This window comes from Oncorhynchus tshawytscha, linkage group LG11 (assembly GCF_018296145.1).
Source record: "Oncorhynchus tshawytscha isolate Ot180627B linkage group LG11, Otsh_v2.0, whole genome shotgun sequence".
Lineage (NCBI taxonomy): Eukaryota > Metazoa > Chordata > Actinopteri > Salmoniformes > Salmonidae > Oncorhynchus > Oncorhynchus tshawytscha.
The window spans coordinates 29,894,382-29,910,574 of NC_056439.1; the positions used below are offsets into that span (position 1 = coordinate 29,894,382).

Below are 16,193 nucleotides of genomic sequence, written 5' to 3' on the forward strand. Positions count from 1 at the left end.
AGTGTGTAAGATAACCAGTGTGAGGAGTGAGCAGACCTTCTCGGCGAGGGCGTCCCAAGCCCCCCTGAGGTTCCTCTGTTCCTCACTCAGCTGGGGGGTGCGCTTCATGGCTGTCAGGAGAGGCATCACGGGGCGACGCTGCTCGTTAAAGGACACCACAAAGGTTTGGAACACCTGGGAGACACACAAACACATAGACACACACACAGACACATGCACGCAAACAGGAAAAGCTCTCAGATAGTGCTGTGAGGTTAACACTATTTAAGTATCAGACTTGAATAGAATGCAAATGTATCCCCCTAAACTATATAAAAGATAGACAGTCCTTGACTCCATTTTTAATCCAACTAGCAGCATCCACATACTGTACAGTACTACATACATGGTATCTCTCTGCATAGCTCTCGCCTTCTGTGGAGTCCCAGCCTTCCAGTAACTCCTGATAGGCCTGCAACAGCCAGCAGGTCACTTCCTGGGTCTTCTGATTGGTTGTGGTCTTGAGTCACAGCAAAAAGACGAATGAGTTATCTGACAAATTATGAACCAAAATAAAGCACTAACCCTACCCATAACCTAACGTTAAACTTTCAAAACACCCTTTCCACTCTATGTAGCCTGAAGATCACATATCAAAAAACCTCTTCACATGGGAAGTGAAGTATTAGTGGGTAAGGTGGAGTAAGGTGGAGCTCAACTCTAGTATGTAAAGTTCTCTCCCTCTCGCATGAGTTGATGATTTTAAGATGTATCTTCCTTTTAAGATGTGTCCAAATAAACAGCAGTCTGTGAAACAGGCAGGGGTGAAATGAAACTGCTGATTTTCGATCGTTGTTTAGACAGTTATGGGAGAGGGAAGCCTTGAGGAAAGCCTTGAGGGAAGCCTTGGGACCAGGCAGAGGAGAGGAGATGAACAGGGTTTACCGCAGCAGCAGCAGCAACTCTGGGGGGTTCAGGTTCTTGACAAGGAGCTGATCTCTTAAGTAGGGGTTGGAGCAGGCGAGCCTGACCAGAGAATTGACAGATAGACAGTGAATGGGGGCTAGGTACTTCAGGCTTCAGGGAAGATTCTAGATAACATGACAAACTCTAATGCTCTCTCTTCCAATCCTCTTATATCTCAGAAAAGGATCCCTCAAAACAAACCCCTATAAAAAGAAATAAGGCACATCATGGGGAATTGGGCTTCAAGGGATCTGAAAGTTCACCACATGGTCTCTCAGATGACTTCTGAACTATCCTATACATCCAGATCACTAGAACTATGCTGAACCTCCAACCTCAGGCCGTCCTGAAACACAGCAGGAAACATGAGCTGAACAGTGGGCCTGATCTGGCATGAGTCCCCTGAGACATGAAATGAGATACCCTGGTCTCAGTGGAAATAATTACTGCCACTCTGATTTTTAAGGTGGGGAACAGCAACACACCCTCCTGTAGCTCAGGGCTGGCAGCAACTGAACAGGGAAAACAGGGTGAACTGGTTGTAAAACAACCTAATTTTCCCTCTGACTTTAATCACTCTGACATTTAGAGGTAATCTTGGCTTTGAGTGATTAAATTGTTTTCAAAAGGAAGACTCTGGAAGGCTCTGTTGGTATGCCTGGAATAGGTGTCATGTGTTTGTTTGTACTGCAGGTATGTTGCCATTGTGGACAGCATTGTGTTTGATTTATATTTTATATTGAGTAATGTATAGGGTATCCGTTGTTGGTGGTAAAGTATAGGTGTACAGTTGTCCCTGGGGTACTACAAACCTGAGGCCGCTGACATCACAAAAATGTAGTACAAGAGACATTACTTCTGTTTCAAAACATACTAGTTACTGAGAAAACTGTTTTTTAAGTCATTTTTAAACTTCAAACCAAAGTAGAACTCCGTAGCAGTGGGGGAGGTGCTGATTGGGAATTAATTTCAGATGTCTTACATGATGTAGCATGTTTCTCAAAGTCTGAGAGGTGAAATAAACAGTGCTGTAGGCAAAGTGAGGGATAGGCTACCTGGCGCAGAGGGGAGGCAGCGATGGCAGGAGTGAAGTGAGTGGGCAGGTTGACAGGAGAGAGGCTTTTAGGAGGAGTCATATAGTACATCTGAATAGATACAACAGAGAGTGAAGAATAGAAAAGGTGAGGTAGAAGAAACAGAATTCAAGTGAGAAGAATTTAGATTATGCTGAAGAGTCACAACAAGGAGCCACAGTACACAGTGAACCTGAGGAAAGCCAAAACAAAAGTGGAGAAGATAGGACGTGCTTCTGCATCTGCATTGTTTGGGGTTTTAGGCTGGGTTTCTGTACTTTGTGACATCTGCTGATGTAAAAAGGGCTTTATAAATACATTTGATTTGATTAGCTAGGAGCAGTGTGACCAAAAATAATGTCAAATAAAAGACCATTAAACGAGAGTGAGTAGATGACAGTGTGGTACAAACCTGCATGTCATCCTCTGTCACAGGCATGTCTCTGGAGTACTGGAGGAACTGGGACACGTAGGTCATGATGGACTTCTCATCTGGGTCTCTCACATCGACATCTACACCAAGAAAAGTTCCTTGAGAAATTCACACTTTTGGCCAAAGCAGCTGAGACAAACAGTATATATTTTGATGCACTAAAGTGGCTTTCCAAAGCCCTGTTTATACCTGGTGCATACAGGGAGGCACCAGCTAATCTGATCACAATATGGACACAGTGGACGTATAAGAGACACATTTCAATACAATGTGTAGACTTGACAAACCTTGATACATGAAACATGAAACTCACATGTTAGCAAGGTAGTGTAAATGAGGCTTAAAAAGCACAACAACAGAGTACATATCTGATTTAACCAGGGAACTGAGCTAGACATCAGATGTCACCCCTCCCCCCAGGTTATGTGAACACCACCCACACACCATCGGGCTCCAGTAGTCTGGGGATGCGCAGCTCGTGCTCGGCAGTGCGGAAGGCCTCCTCCAGGTTCTGCCGGTTAGTTCTGGTTCTGGCCTTGGACAGGTCCACCAGGTCAGGTCTCAGGGCATACAGGACGGACAAGAAGAGCACACCGCTCCGCCAACTGGCCTTGAAGTCCTTCACATTCAGAGTACAGCCAGCCCTATGGAGGGTGCCACATTATATAATAATGGCAATAATGGCAACAGACAGAACACCCTTTCACCAGTGGATGTCAATGTGTGCGATATTGTGTAGAGGCATTAGGTCTCATCAAGAACCAAAACAATAACATCTTGAGATTCATTTGGACAGTGAATATGAGAGGTGTGAGGGCTTAAACAGAAGGGTGAGGGCCTGAGGGCCGAGGGCCTAAACAGGGAAGGGGGCTCACTTGTGGCACTGTTCCCTGACCCAGAGCAGCAGAGCTTTCTTGGCAGAGACGCGGAAACGCTGGTGTAGGGGGGAGCCCCTGGGGGGCACGGGGCTATTGCTAGTAGAGCGGGCCGACAGGGTGGAGCGAGAGTCCAGGCTGGCCAGTGACTCCAGAGAGGACTGACGGGAGCTGAACGACAGGCTGCTGGCCAGCTCCTCAATCTGCAGGGAGAGAAGTTTAGTAAAGTAGCCCAGCCGGGAACAATAGACAAAAACTACAATGTATTACCGTGGACATGTAGCTCCCGCATACATTTTCTCATAAAAGCAAGTACCTAAGAGTGATTACAGCTGATTCTGACTGAGACTCACATGATACTGCATAATGATTGTCCAGATCAAGCCTAGGATGATGGATGGTTTGCCGTCGATGATGTCGGGAATGTTAATGTTGACCAGTTTGATCTGTGTGAGGAGGACAGCTTAACATTATCAGCGGTTAAACACAAATGGCTTTGCAACTCACATGAGCTTGGAACCAAAGCACGAAAACGGACTCTTACCGATTTCTTCTTCAAGAAGGACAGGGCTGTTTCAATGTTGCTCCTGTGCTGAAAGATGCCTCTGCCTCTCTCCCGACTCTACAATAGACAACAACAGACATCAGAACCATAGATAAAGGCAAAGGGCACAAGAGATGACAGAGGGCCATAGATACCTACAATGAAATGAGGGAGAGGAGAGGAAAATAGAAAATAAGTCATTGTGAGGAAAGGGTTGATGCTGATGTACAGGGTTAAGAGAAAAGGAGAAATACAGTCCCAGAAAAAGAGGGGGAGACACTACAGCAGGTGCTCCTTGTCTATTTAGGACTAGCCTTCTAAGAGTTCACTTGAGATGAACTTGTAATGTATCTACGGTAGAGTGTGTTAAGAGTTAATCTGTGACAGAGATAGAGACTTACCATCCGCTGGCCACTCATCACCTCCAGCAGGTCCAGCAGCTTGGACCCGTCCCGGAAATCATTGAACAGGTCCAACACCATGCACGGGGGAATCCTCTGAGACAAGACCACAGAACAGCTGCTGTTAGTCTCTTTCATAAGGCATAGTGACTAATACTAAACAACCCACAGCGGTATGTGGGTCCATGTCAACCCACAGCGGTATGTGGATCCATGTCAACCCACAGCGGTACGTGGGTCCATGTCAACCCACAGCGGTATGTGGGTCCATGTCAACCCACAGCGGTATGTGTGTCCATGTCAACCCACAGCGGTATGTGGGTCCATGTCAACCCACAGCGGTATGTGGGTACATGTCAACCCACAGCGGTATGTGGGTCCATGTCAACCCACAGCGGTATGTGGGTACATAATGGTTGTACAGTCGTCTCAAATAAAACTGTGACGGACCTCGGCGTGACTCTGGACCCTGATCTCTCTTTTGTCGAACATATCAAGACCATTTCAAGGACAGCTTTTTTCCATCTATGTAACATTGCAAAAATCGGAAACTTTCTGTCCAAAAATGATGCAGAAAAATGAATCCATGCTTTTGTCACTTCTAGGTTAGACTACTGCAATGCTCTACTTTCCGGCTACCCAGATAAAGCACTAAATAAACTTCAGTTAGCGCTAAATACGGCTGCTAGAATCCTGACTAGAACCAAAAAAATGTATCATATTACTCCAGTGCTAGCCTCCCTACACTGGCTTCCTGTCAAGGTAAGGGCTGATTTCAAGGGTTTACTGCTAACCTACAAAGCATTACATGGGCTTGCTCCTACCTAATCTCTCTGATTTGGTCCTGCCGTACATACCTACACGTACGCTACGGTCACAAGACGCAGGCCTCCTAATTGTCCCTAGAATTTCTAAGCAAACAGCTGGAGGCAGGGCTTTCTCCTATAGAGCTCCATTTTTATGGAATGGTCTGCCTACCCATGTGAGAGATGCAAACTCGGTCTCAATCTTTAAGTCTTTACTGAAGACTCATCTCTTCAGTGGGTCATATGATTGAGTGTAGTCTGGCCCAGGAGTGTGAAGGTGAATGGAAAGGCTCTGGAGCAACGAACCGCACTTGCTGTCTCTGCCTGGCCGGTTCCCCTCTTTCCACTGGGATTCCCTACCTCTAACCCTATTACAGGGGCTGAGTCACTGGCTTACTGGTGCTCTTTCATGCCGTCCCTTTCATGCCAATGTGATCTTCCTGTCTGGGTTGGCGCCCCCCCTTGGGTTGTGCCGTGGCGGAGGTCTTTGTGGGCTATACGCGGCCTTGTCTCAGGATGGTAAGTTGGTGGTTGAAGATATCCCTCTAGTGGTGTGGGGGCTGTGCTTTGGCAAAGTGGGTGGGGTTATATCCTTCCTGTTTGGCCCTGTCCGGGGGTATCATCGGATGGGGCCACAGTGTCTCCTGACCCCTCCTGTCTCAGCCTCCAGTATTTATACTGCAGTAGTTTATGTGTCGGGAGGCTAGGGTCAGTTTGTTATATCTGGAGTACTTCTCCTGTCTTATCCGGTGTCCTGTGTGAATTTAAGTATTCTCTCTTTCTTTCTCTCTCTCGGAGGACCTGAGCCCTAGGACCATGTCTCAGGACTACCTGGCATGATGACTCCTTGCTGTCCCCAGTCCACCTGGCCATGCTGCTGCTCCAGTTTCAACGGTTCTGCCTGCGGCTATAGAGTCCTGACCTGTTCACCGGAGTGCTACCTGTCCCAGACCTATTATTTGACCATGCTGGTCATTTATGAACATTTGAACATCTTGACCATGTTCTGTTATAATCTCCACCCAGCACAGCCAGAAGAGGACCCACCCCTCATAGCCTGGTTCCTCTCTATGTTTCTTCCTAGGTTTTGGCCTTTCTAGGGAGTTTTTCCTAGCCACCAGGGGTTTTAGGCTGGGTTTCTGTACAGCACTTTGAGATATCAGCTGATGTACGAAGGGCTATATAAATACATTTGATTTGAATTTGAGTGCTGGCCAGACTCCACGGGGTGGGAGGGCTGGGGGGGACTTCTGTTGCTGTCTGTCTGTGTGTGCTCTCTAAACCACGCTCCAAGGGGCTATATTTACATGATTCCACCCTGCCCCTCCCCTGACGCATGCACAACTGACCTCTACCATGAGCAGGAGATCAACACAACCCTTCTCTCCAGGTGGATGAGTGAGTGAGTGAGTGAGTGAGTGAGTGAGTGAGTGAGTGAGTGAGTGAGTGAGTGAGTGAGTGAGTGAGTGAGTGAGTGAGTGAGTGAGTGTGAGTGAGAATGAGTGAGTGAGTGAGTGAGTGAGTGAGTGAGTGAGTGAGTGAGTGAGTGAGTGAGTGAGTGAGTGAGTGAGTGAGTGAGTGTGAGTGAGGCGTGCTAGTGGAAGACATACAGTATTGCAGACAGTGTTACCTTTGAGAGCTGAGCATTGATCCAGTTGGTGAAGGTTCTCTTCTGAATTTGCTCTTGCTCCACTATGAAAGGGAGAGGCAAAAGAAATTTGACAATATTGTATCATATTTTACATAAATAAACACCCAAGAGTACATATGTGATGCATACATATCCTGAAATATAGCAGTAATACGTTTTCTTTAATATACAAGCCTTCAGTAAGGCTCAAGGTGCTGCCAGAGGGTTCCTAGCTTTTTAAATACGCCACAATCATGGTCACATGTCTAACATGCTGCTGAACACATCCAATAACTTCCCTCTTACCCATTTACAGTTATATCGGCCAGGTAGCCTAGTGATTAGAGCGTCGGACTAGTAACCCAAATGGTTGCAAGATCTAATCCCCAAGCTGACAAGGTAAACAATCTGCTGTTCTGCCCCTGAACAAGGCAGTTAACCCACTGTTCCTAGGCCGTCATTGAAAATAAGAATTTGTTCTTAACTGACTTGCCTAGTTAAATAAAGTAAAAAATATAGACTTCCAGCTTTACTGGCAGAGGCCCACTCACCATTATATATCTCTACAAAGTCCATCAGGTCCATGACTGAGTGAAGCATCCCAACATTAGCCAACTATCCCCAAGCTTCTCACAAACACCTCAAACATAGTATATTCCACTTCCTCTGTGACAGATCTTCTATACCTTCAACTGTCTTCAAAATAGGTCCTTGATATCAGAATGGTGATGTGTTCATCTGATACTTGCTCTTTCTAGCCCACTTGATGTAGGCCCCCTGTACTATTGTGCACAACTAACTACTCCATGGTAAGCCCCTATCCAAGTCATCCCAGTCTTTTCTACTGAGCTCTGTGATAAAAGGACAGAGACTGATAGACCCATTAAGCTGTTTTACAGAAGGCCAGTCTTGGCTCCAGTCGGTGTCTAATGTTAATTATAAGGACCTGTTCCAAGTGTTTGACTCAGGTCTATTCCTGTTTCTGGAAGGATGTGGACTGTGGTGTGAGGGGATGACAGAGGCTCGCCTCGTAGGAGACTGTTACTGATTACTGCCGAGGTGTGGTGGTCTCTCAGGTGCTTATAGCTGCCAAAGCAGCACCCAGGTGGGTGCTACACATTCAGTGGTGGATTTTCCAGCCTACCTACAGAGGAGGAGTAAGCCTAGCCGTGAACTTCATAGACAGGTCCCTGATGAAAAGCTCCGGGCCTGCCTGTCTGACTGATGTTTCTCCCTCCCTGGCCGTACCATCGAAGTCACTTCCACTCAAACTATTCATTTTCTGAATTGCAACATCCGCATCGAGCTCAAGGCTAGACCTGCCGCTTTCAAGGAGCGGGAGACTAATCCAGATGCTTGTAAGAAATCCGGCTATGCCCTCAGACGAACCATCAAACAAGCAAAGCGTCAATACAGGATTAAGATTGAATCCTACTACACCGGCTCTGACACTCGTCGGATGTGGCAGGGCTTGAAAACAATTATGGACTACAAAGGGAAACCCGGACGCGAGCTGCCCAGTGACGCGAGCCTACCAGACGAGCTAAATGCCTTTTATGCTCGCTTCGAGGTAAGCGATACTGAAGCATGCACGAGAGCACCAGCTGTTCTGGATGACTGTGTGATAACGCTCTCGGTAGCCGATGTGAACAAAACCTTTAAACAGGTCAACATTCACAAAGCTGGCTGGGCCAGACGGATTACCAGGACGTGTACTCAAAGCATGCGTGGACCAACTGTCAAGTGTCTTCACTGACATTTTCAACCTCTCCCTGACTGAGTCTGTGATACCTACATGTTTCAATTAGACCACCATAGTCCCTGTGCCCAAGGAAGCGAAGGGAACCTGCCTAAATGATTACCGCCTTGTGGCACTCATTTCGGTAGCCATAAAGTGCTTTGAAAGGCTGGTCATGGCTCACATCAACAGCATCCTCCCGGACACCCTAGACCCACTCCAATTCACATGCAACACATGCTCCCCAACAGATCCACAGATGACGCAATCGCACTCCACACCGTCCTTTCTCACCTCAACAAAAGCAACACCTATGTGAGAATGCTGTTCATTGACTACAGCTCAGCGTTCAATACCATAGTGCCCACGAAGCTCATCACTAAGCTAAGGACTCTGGGACTAAACACCTCCCTCTGCAACTGGATCCTCGACTTCTTGATGGGCCTCCCCCAGGTGGTAAGAGTAGGCAACAACATGTCCGCCACGCTAACCCTTAACACTGGGGCCCCTTAGGGGTGCATACTTAGTCCCCTCCTGTATTCCCTGTTCACCCACGACTGGGTGGCCAAACACGACTCCAACACCATCATTAAGTTTGCTGATGACACAACAGTGGTAGGCCTGATCACAGACAACGATGAGACGGCCTATAGGGAGGAGGTCAGAGAACTGGAGTGGTGCCAGGACAACAACCTCTCCCTCAATGTGAGCAAGACGAAGGAGCTGATCATGGACTACAGGAAAAGGCGGGCCGAACAGGTCCCCATTAACATTGACGAGGCTATAGTGGAGCGGGTCAAGAGTTTCAAGTTCCTTAGTGTCCACATCACCAATGAACTATCATGGTCCAAACATACCAAGACAGTCGTGAAGAGGGCACGACAAAACCTTTTTCCCCTCAGGAGACTGACAAGATTTGGCATGGGCCCCCAGATCCTCAAAAGGTTCTACAGCTGCACCATCGAGAGCATCCCGACCGGTTGCATCACCGCCTGGCGCTACAGAGGGTAGTGCGAACAGCCCAGTACATCACTGAGGCCAAGCTTCCTGCAATCCAGGACCTAAATAATAGGCAGTGTCAGAGGAAAGCCTTAATCTTAATCTTTTCTTTTTATTGGCCAGTCTGCGATATGGCTTTTTCTTTGCAACTCTGCCTAGAAGGCCAGCATCCCGGAGTCTTCACTGTTGAGACTGGTGTTTTGCGGGTACTATTTATTGAAGCTGCCAGTTGAGGACTTGTGAGGCGTCTGTTTCTCAAACTAGACACTCTAATGTACTTGTCCTCTTGTTCAGTTGCACCCCGTGGCCTCCCACTCCTCTTTAAATTTTGGTTAGAGCTAGTTTGCGCTGTTCTGTGAAGGGAGTAGTACACAGCGTTGTACAAGATCTTCAATTTCTTTGCAATTTCTCACATGGAATAGCCTTCATTTCTCAGAACAAGAATAGACTGACGAGTTTCAGAAGACAGTTCTTTGTTTCTGGCCATTTTGAGCCTGTAATTGAACCCACAAATGCTGACGCTCCAGATACTCAACTAGTCTAAAGATGGCCAGTTTTATTGATTCTTTGATCAGAACATCGTTTTCAGCTGTGCTAACATAATTGCAAAAGGGTTTTCTAATGATCAATTAGCCTTTTAAAATGATAAACTTGGATTAGCTAACACAACGTGCCATTGGAACACAGGAGTGATGGTTGCTGATAATAGGCCACTGTACAGCAATGTAGATATTCCATAAAAAAGTAACCTGTTTCCAGCAACAATGGTCATTTACAACATTAACAATGTCTACACTGTAGTATTCCTGATCAATTTGATGGTATTTTAATGGACAAAAAAAATGTGCTTTTCTTTCAAAACAAGAAAATTTATAAGTCACCCCAAACTTTTGCATGGTAGTGTATGTTCTGAAGAAAATGTCATTTTAAACTGTAATTTGGCGGTCATAAAACTGTAATTTGGCGGTCATAAAGGAATTGATATTTGACACACAATCACAACAAAGTGAGAAAGAGACCTGATCTGGCCTGAGAACCAGTCTCATCTGACAAGGTCAGGTATTTGGTCAAATGAACAGCTGACAAAGCATTATGTTGAAGTATGACAGTTGTAACAAGTAGACTAATATATTCTGTTTTCCAATACATTATTTGCTCTTTGCTCGAGAAAAGTTCAACCCCCAGAAATCACAGATTTCAGAAATGTAACAGCCATACAAACTAATGTCAATGTACTCACTCATGATGTGAACAGCAGTGCTGCATCAGACAAGAAAAAAATAGAAAATTGAACAAAGAAGCTAAACCTCTTCTTTCTGCTGCTGTATAAGCATGGTTTGCATACACAAGATAACATCCTTTGTCTGAGATGTGAGGTATTCTACAAGAGCAACGACAAGCAGCTATGGGATCCAATGGGAAATGTATCAATGGAATGCGAAGTTCGTTGGTGAGTGGATTCTGTATAACCACCAATCACCCTGCCAGCCTGCTGTGCTGCACCTCCTGGGGAGGCAGGTGAATGGTATCACCTCAGCTCCACCCATCCAAAAAGTTAAGGCGTGATGGATTTGGTCCCGCCTGCCCAAACAAAACCCGCTCCTCAAGTCATCCTCCAAGTGCCATCACAAAAGAGAAGAGTCCATCAAAGAGGGGTGCTGCATTACCTGCTTTAGATCATTAATGATTTTATCTATCTGATGATACAACATCCATTATGTGTATCTCTAGATATCCCTGGACATGGGACAGTCTGTGATGAAAGCTGTTGTTGCCTACAGTCTGAGAGTGGGAGAGCTAAGCAAACAGTGGAGAACCTCTTCTAACTCAACTAGTCGCTCACATTCTAAGGAGGGGAAGTGCTTCCCGTTCTACTGCCACTGTACATACAGTACATGTATGTATAACAAAACGTGAAGAGATTTAAGAGTAAGATCCCATCACACTGCAGCTAAATGTAAATAGTGTTCATCCATCAGGACTCTCCTTGTCCCTCAAAGTTCCACAGGGAGGGGAAACGGAAAACATTATAGTCTGCATATTTTTCCCAGCTTGGATTTCTATTACTTTCTAGGAAATGTCCTAATCCTGTTCTAGGTCTAGGAATTGACCACGGCCTAACGAGAAATGTGTGAGAATATCAGTGAGTTGTGAACATGTGAACTATATTTAGCTGCATTCTTGTATCGCTACGACTCCAAATATGCAAAGAAAAACAGACGTTCAGACCATTATTTTACAAGCTGCCTTGTCAGTGGGGCAATAAGCATACATCACCCCTCACAGTACATTGCATCATCTGGTAATTGCATAGCTGTGAAAAATAGATCCAGAAACAGTTGTTTCTAAATAAGGTTAACAGAGCAACAGTCGTGGGTCTGAAATAGTACTGCTGATGGCCTCTCTATAATTGCACTCAACACACAAGTAAAAGTAAAAGGAGAAAGAAAGTGGGGAGAGAGAGACAGACAGACAGACAGACAGACAGACAGACAGACAGACAGACAGACAGACAGACAGACAGACAGACAGACAGACAGACAGACAGACAGACAGACAGACAGAGAGAGAGAGAGAGAGAGAGAGAGAGAGAGAGAGAGAAGGGGCATGAGGACAGGGACAAGGCAGATAGTCAGAGAGGCAGTGTCATATTTATCCCCCTAGGAAGAATACCTGTATACAGTGCCAACATACAAGACGAGAAGCCTCTGTGCCATGCCCAAGGTCAACAGAGGAGACCAAATCAACCTCTCGATTACCCTCTCCTCTGCCAATGAAAACTGATAGCTAATCAACAAATGTTCTCTACTAGCAACCAAATAGAGAAAAACCCTTACAGGAAAAGATGAGGAAACAAAAGCACAGGTCATATATAGTAATTCAAACCACAAAGTGAATAGTCTCTGCTATTGTATGTAAAACTGTGAGATGCCTAGGAGACAGTGGCTTCATAGGCATGCAACATGACATTTCACGACCCACTACTGAATTCCATCCCCTTTGGATGACAGTTTGACATATGACTCATATCTCATTGGGTTTACATTTCAACAGTAAACACAACACATCCCAAAGTGACTACTTTGAGCCAAAACAGGACCGAACAGGCACAGGTTGGAGTGAGTGAAGTTAATACGATTGTGAAATTTCCCCTGGGTGTGAGAAAATCCTTATTATTATGATGAATATTAGGTTGCCTCAGAAACTAAAACACGTCAGCTCAAATATTAAGACATGAATAACTAGATTGTTTTCTCCTCATGTACAATATGTCCACAAAGCTGCTTTCCAACACTACATCAACTTTATTGTTTAAACAACAAAAGGAACACAGAGTCAAGGGGGAGTAGAGTAGAAAGGCAAAAAGAGGGACAGAGAATCAGGGAGGAAGAGAGAAGGAGGATCAGGGAGAAAGAGAGAAAGAGAATCAGGGAGAAAGAGAGAAAGAGGATCAGGGAGAAAGAGAGAAAGAGGAAGGCACACAGAGAGTCACTGACCCTGCAGAAGCATGTGGACATTGTCAATGTCCAGGGGGATGTATCCCCTCTCCACCAGTGCATCTCTGTCTCCTGGCGACGCCATGCTTCCTGAAAGGGGGGCTCATCCACGGACCCCCAACGGCATGGCACCTTTCTGGAGATTAACAAAGACAAACATGACACACATATACGTCAATCTCCTGTTTGAAACACGTGCGGTATAGGATCATATTTACATGTTACATTTGGCACACACTGAATTACACTGACATAACACTGATATAACACTGATATAACACTGACATAACACTGATATAACACTGACATAACACTGATATAACACTGACATAACACTGAATTACACTGACATAACACTGGCTTAACACTGACATAACACTGACATAACACTGATATAACACTGAATTACACTGACATAACACTGGCTTAACACTGACATAACACTGACATAACACTGACATAACACTGACATAACACTGGCTTAACACTGACATAACACTGACATAACACTGGCTTAACACTGACATAACACCGACATAACACTGGCTTAACACTGACATAACACTGACATAACACTGACATAACACTGGCTTAACACTGACATAACACCGACATAACACTGGCTTAACACTGACATAACACTGGCTTAACACTGACATAACACTGACATAACACTGATATAACACTGACATAACACTGACATAACACTGACATAACACTGACATAACATTGACATAACACTGATATAACACTGACATAACACTGATATAACACTGACATAACACTGATATAACACTGACATAACACTGATATAACACTGACATAACACTGACATAACACTGGCTTAACACTGACATAACACTGGCTTAACACTGACATAACACTGGCTTAACACTGACATAACACTGACATAACGCTGACATAACACTGACATAATGCTGACATAACACTGACATAACACTGACATAAGCTGACATAACACTGACATAACGCTGATATAACACTGACATAACGCTGACATAACACTGACATAACGCTGACATAACACTGACATAATGCTGACATAACACTGACATAACACTGATATAACACTGACATAACGCTGACATAACACTGACATAACACTGACATAACGCTGACATAAAACTGACATAATGCTGACATAACACTGACATAACACTGACATAAGCTGACATAACACTGACATAACGCTGATATAACACTGACATAACGCTGACATAACACTGACATAACACTGACATAACACTGACATAACACTGACATAACACTGGCTTAACACTGACATAACACTGGCTTAACACTGACATAACACTGACATAACACTGGCTTAACACTGACATAACACTGACATAACACTGACATAACACTGGCTTAACACTGGCTTAACACTGACATAACACTGATATAACACTGATATAACACTGATATAACACTGACATAACACTGATATAACACTGACATAACACTGACATAACACTGACATAACACTGGCTTAACACTGACATAACACTGACATAACACTGGCTTAACACTGACATAACACTGATATAACACTGACATAACACTGATATAACACTGATATAACACTGACATAACACTGGCTTAACACTGATATAACACTGACATAACACTGATATAACACTGACATAACACTGACATAACACTGACATAACACTGACATAACACTGATATAACACTGGCTTAACACTGCCATAACACTGATATAACACTGATATAACACTGACATAACACTAACATAACGCTGACATAACACTGACATAACACTGACATAACGCTGACATAACGCTGACATAACACTGACATAACACTGATATAACACTGATATAACACTGACATAACACTGACATAACACTGACATAACACTGATATAACACTGACATAACACTGATATAACACTGACATAACACTGATATAACACTGATATAACACTGATATAACACTGACATAACACTGGCTTAACACTGATATAACACTGACATAACACTGACATAACACTGACATAACACTGACATAACACTGATATAACACTGACATAACACTGATATAACACTGACATAACACTGATATAACACTGACATAACACTGGCTTAACACTGACATAACACTGACATAACACTGATATAACACTGACATAACACTGACATAACACTGACATAACACTGACATAACATTGACATAACACTGATATAACACTGACATAACACTGATATAACACTGACATAACACTGATATAACACTGACATAACACTGATATAACACTGACATAACACTGACATAACACTGGCTTAACACTGACATAACACTGGCTTAACACTGACATAACACTGGCTTAACACTGACATAACACTGACATAACACTGACATAACACTGACATAACACTGGCTTAACACTGACATAACACTGATATAACACTGATATAACACTGACATAACACTGACATAACGCTGACATAACACTGACATAACACTGACATAACGCTGACATAACACTGACATAATGCTGACATAACACTGACATAACACTGACATAAGCTGACATAACACTGACATAACGCTGATATAACACTGACATAACGCTGACATAACACTGACATAACACTGACATAACGCTGACATAACACTGACATAATGCTGACATAACACTGACATAACACTGATATAACACTGACATAACGCATAACACTGACATAACACTGACATAATGCTGACATAACACTGACATAACACTGACATAAGCTGACATAACACTGACATAACGCTGATATAACACTGACATAACGCTGACATAACACTGACATAACACTGACATAACACTGACATAACACTGGCTTAACACTGACATAACACTGGCTTAACACTGCCATAACACTGATATAACACTGATATAACACTGACATAACACTAACATAACGCTGACATAACACTGACATAACACTGACATAACGCTGACATAACGCTGACATAACACTGACATAACACTGATATAACACTGACATAACACTGATATAACACTGACATAACACTGATATAACACTGACATAACACTGATATAACACTGACATAACACTGATATAACACTGATATAACACTGACATAACACTGGCTTAACACTGATATAACACTGACATAACACTGATATAACACTGACATAACACTGACATAACACTGACATAACACTGACATAACACTGATATAACACTGGCTTAACAC

General features: G+C 44.0%; 1 protein-coding gene across 1 annotated transcript in view; it reads right to left on the bottom strand.

The window, feature by feature from the left end:
• Positions 1 to 16,193, bottom strand: part of syne2b (spectrin repeat containing, nuclear envelope 2b) — a 144,586-nt gene that overhangs the window by 122,564 nt on the left and 5,829 nt on the right. Inside the window, 10 exon segments of the mRNA XM_042330006.1 lie at positions 37 to 174; positions 386 to 499; positions 2,431 to 2,531; positions 2,896 to 3,095; positions 3,327 to 3,529; positions 3,680 to 3,772; positions 3,871 to 3,948; positions 4,272 to 4,367; positions 6,708 to 6,769; positions 12,942 to 13,077. Coding sequence (XP_042185940.1) covers positions 37 to 174; positions 386 to 499; positions 2,431 to 2,531; positions 2,896 to 3,095; positions 3,327 to 3,529; positions 3,680 to 3,772; positions 3,871 to 3,948; positions 4,272 to 4,367; positions 6,708 to 6,769; positions 12,942 to 13,026 — 1,170 coding nt within the window. The 5' untranslated portion in view covers positions 13,027 to 13,077.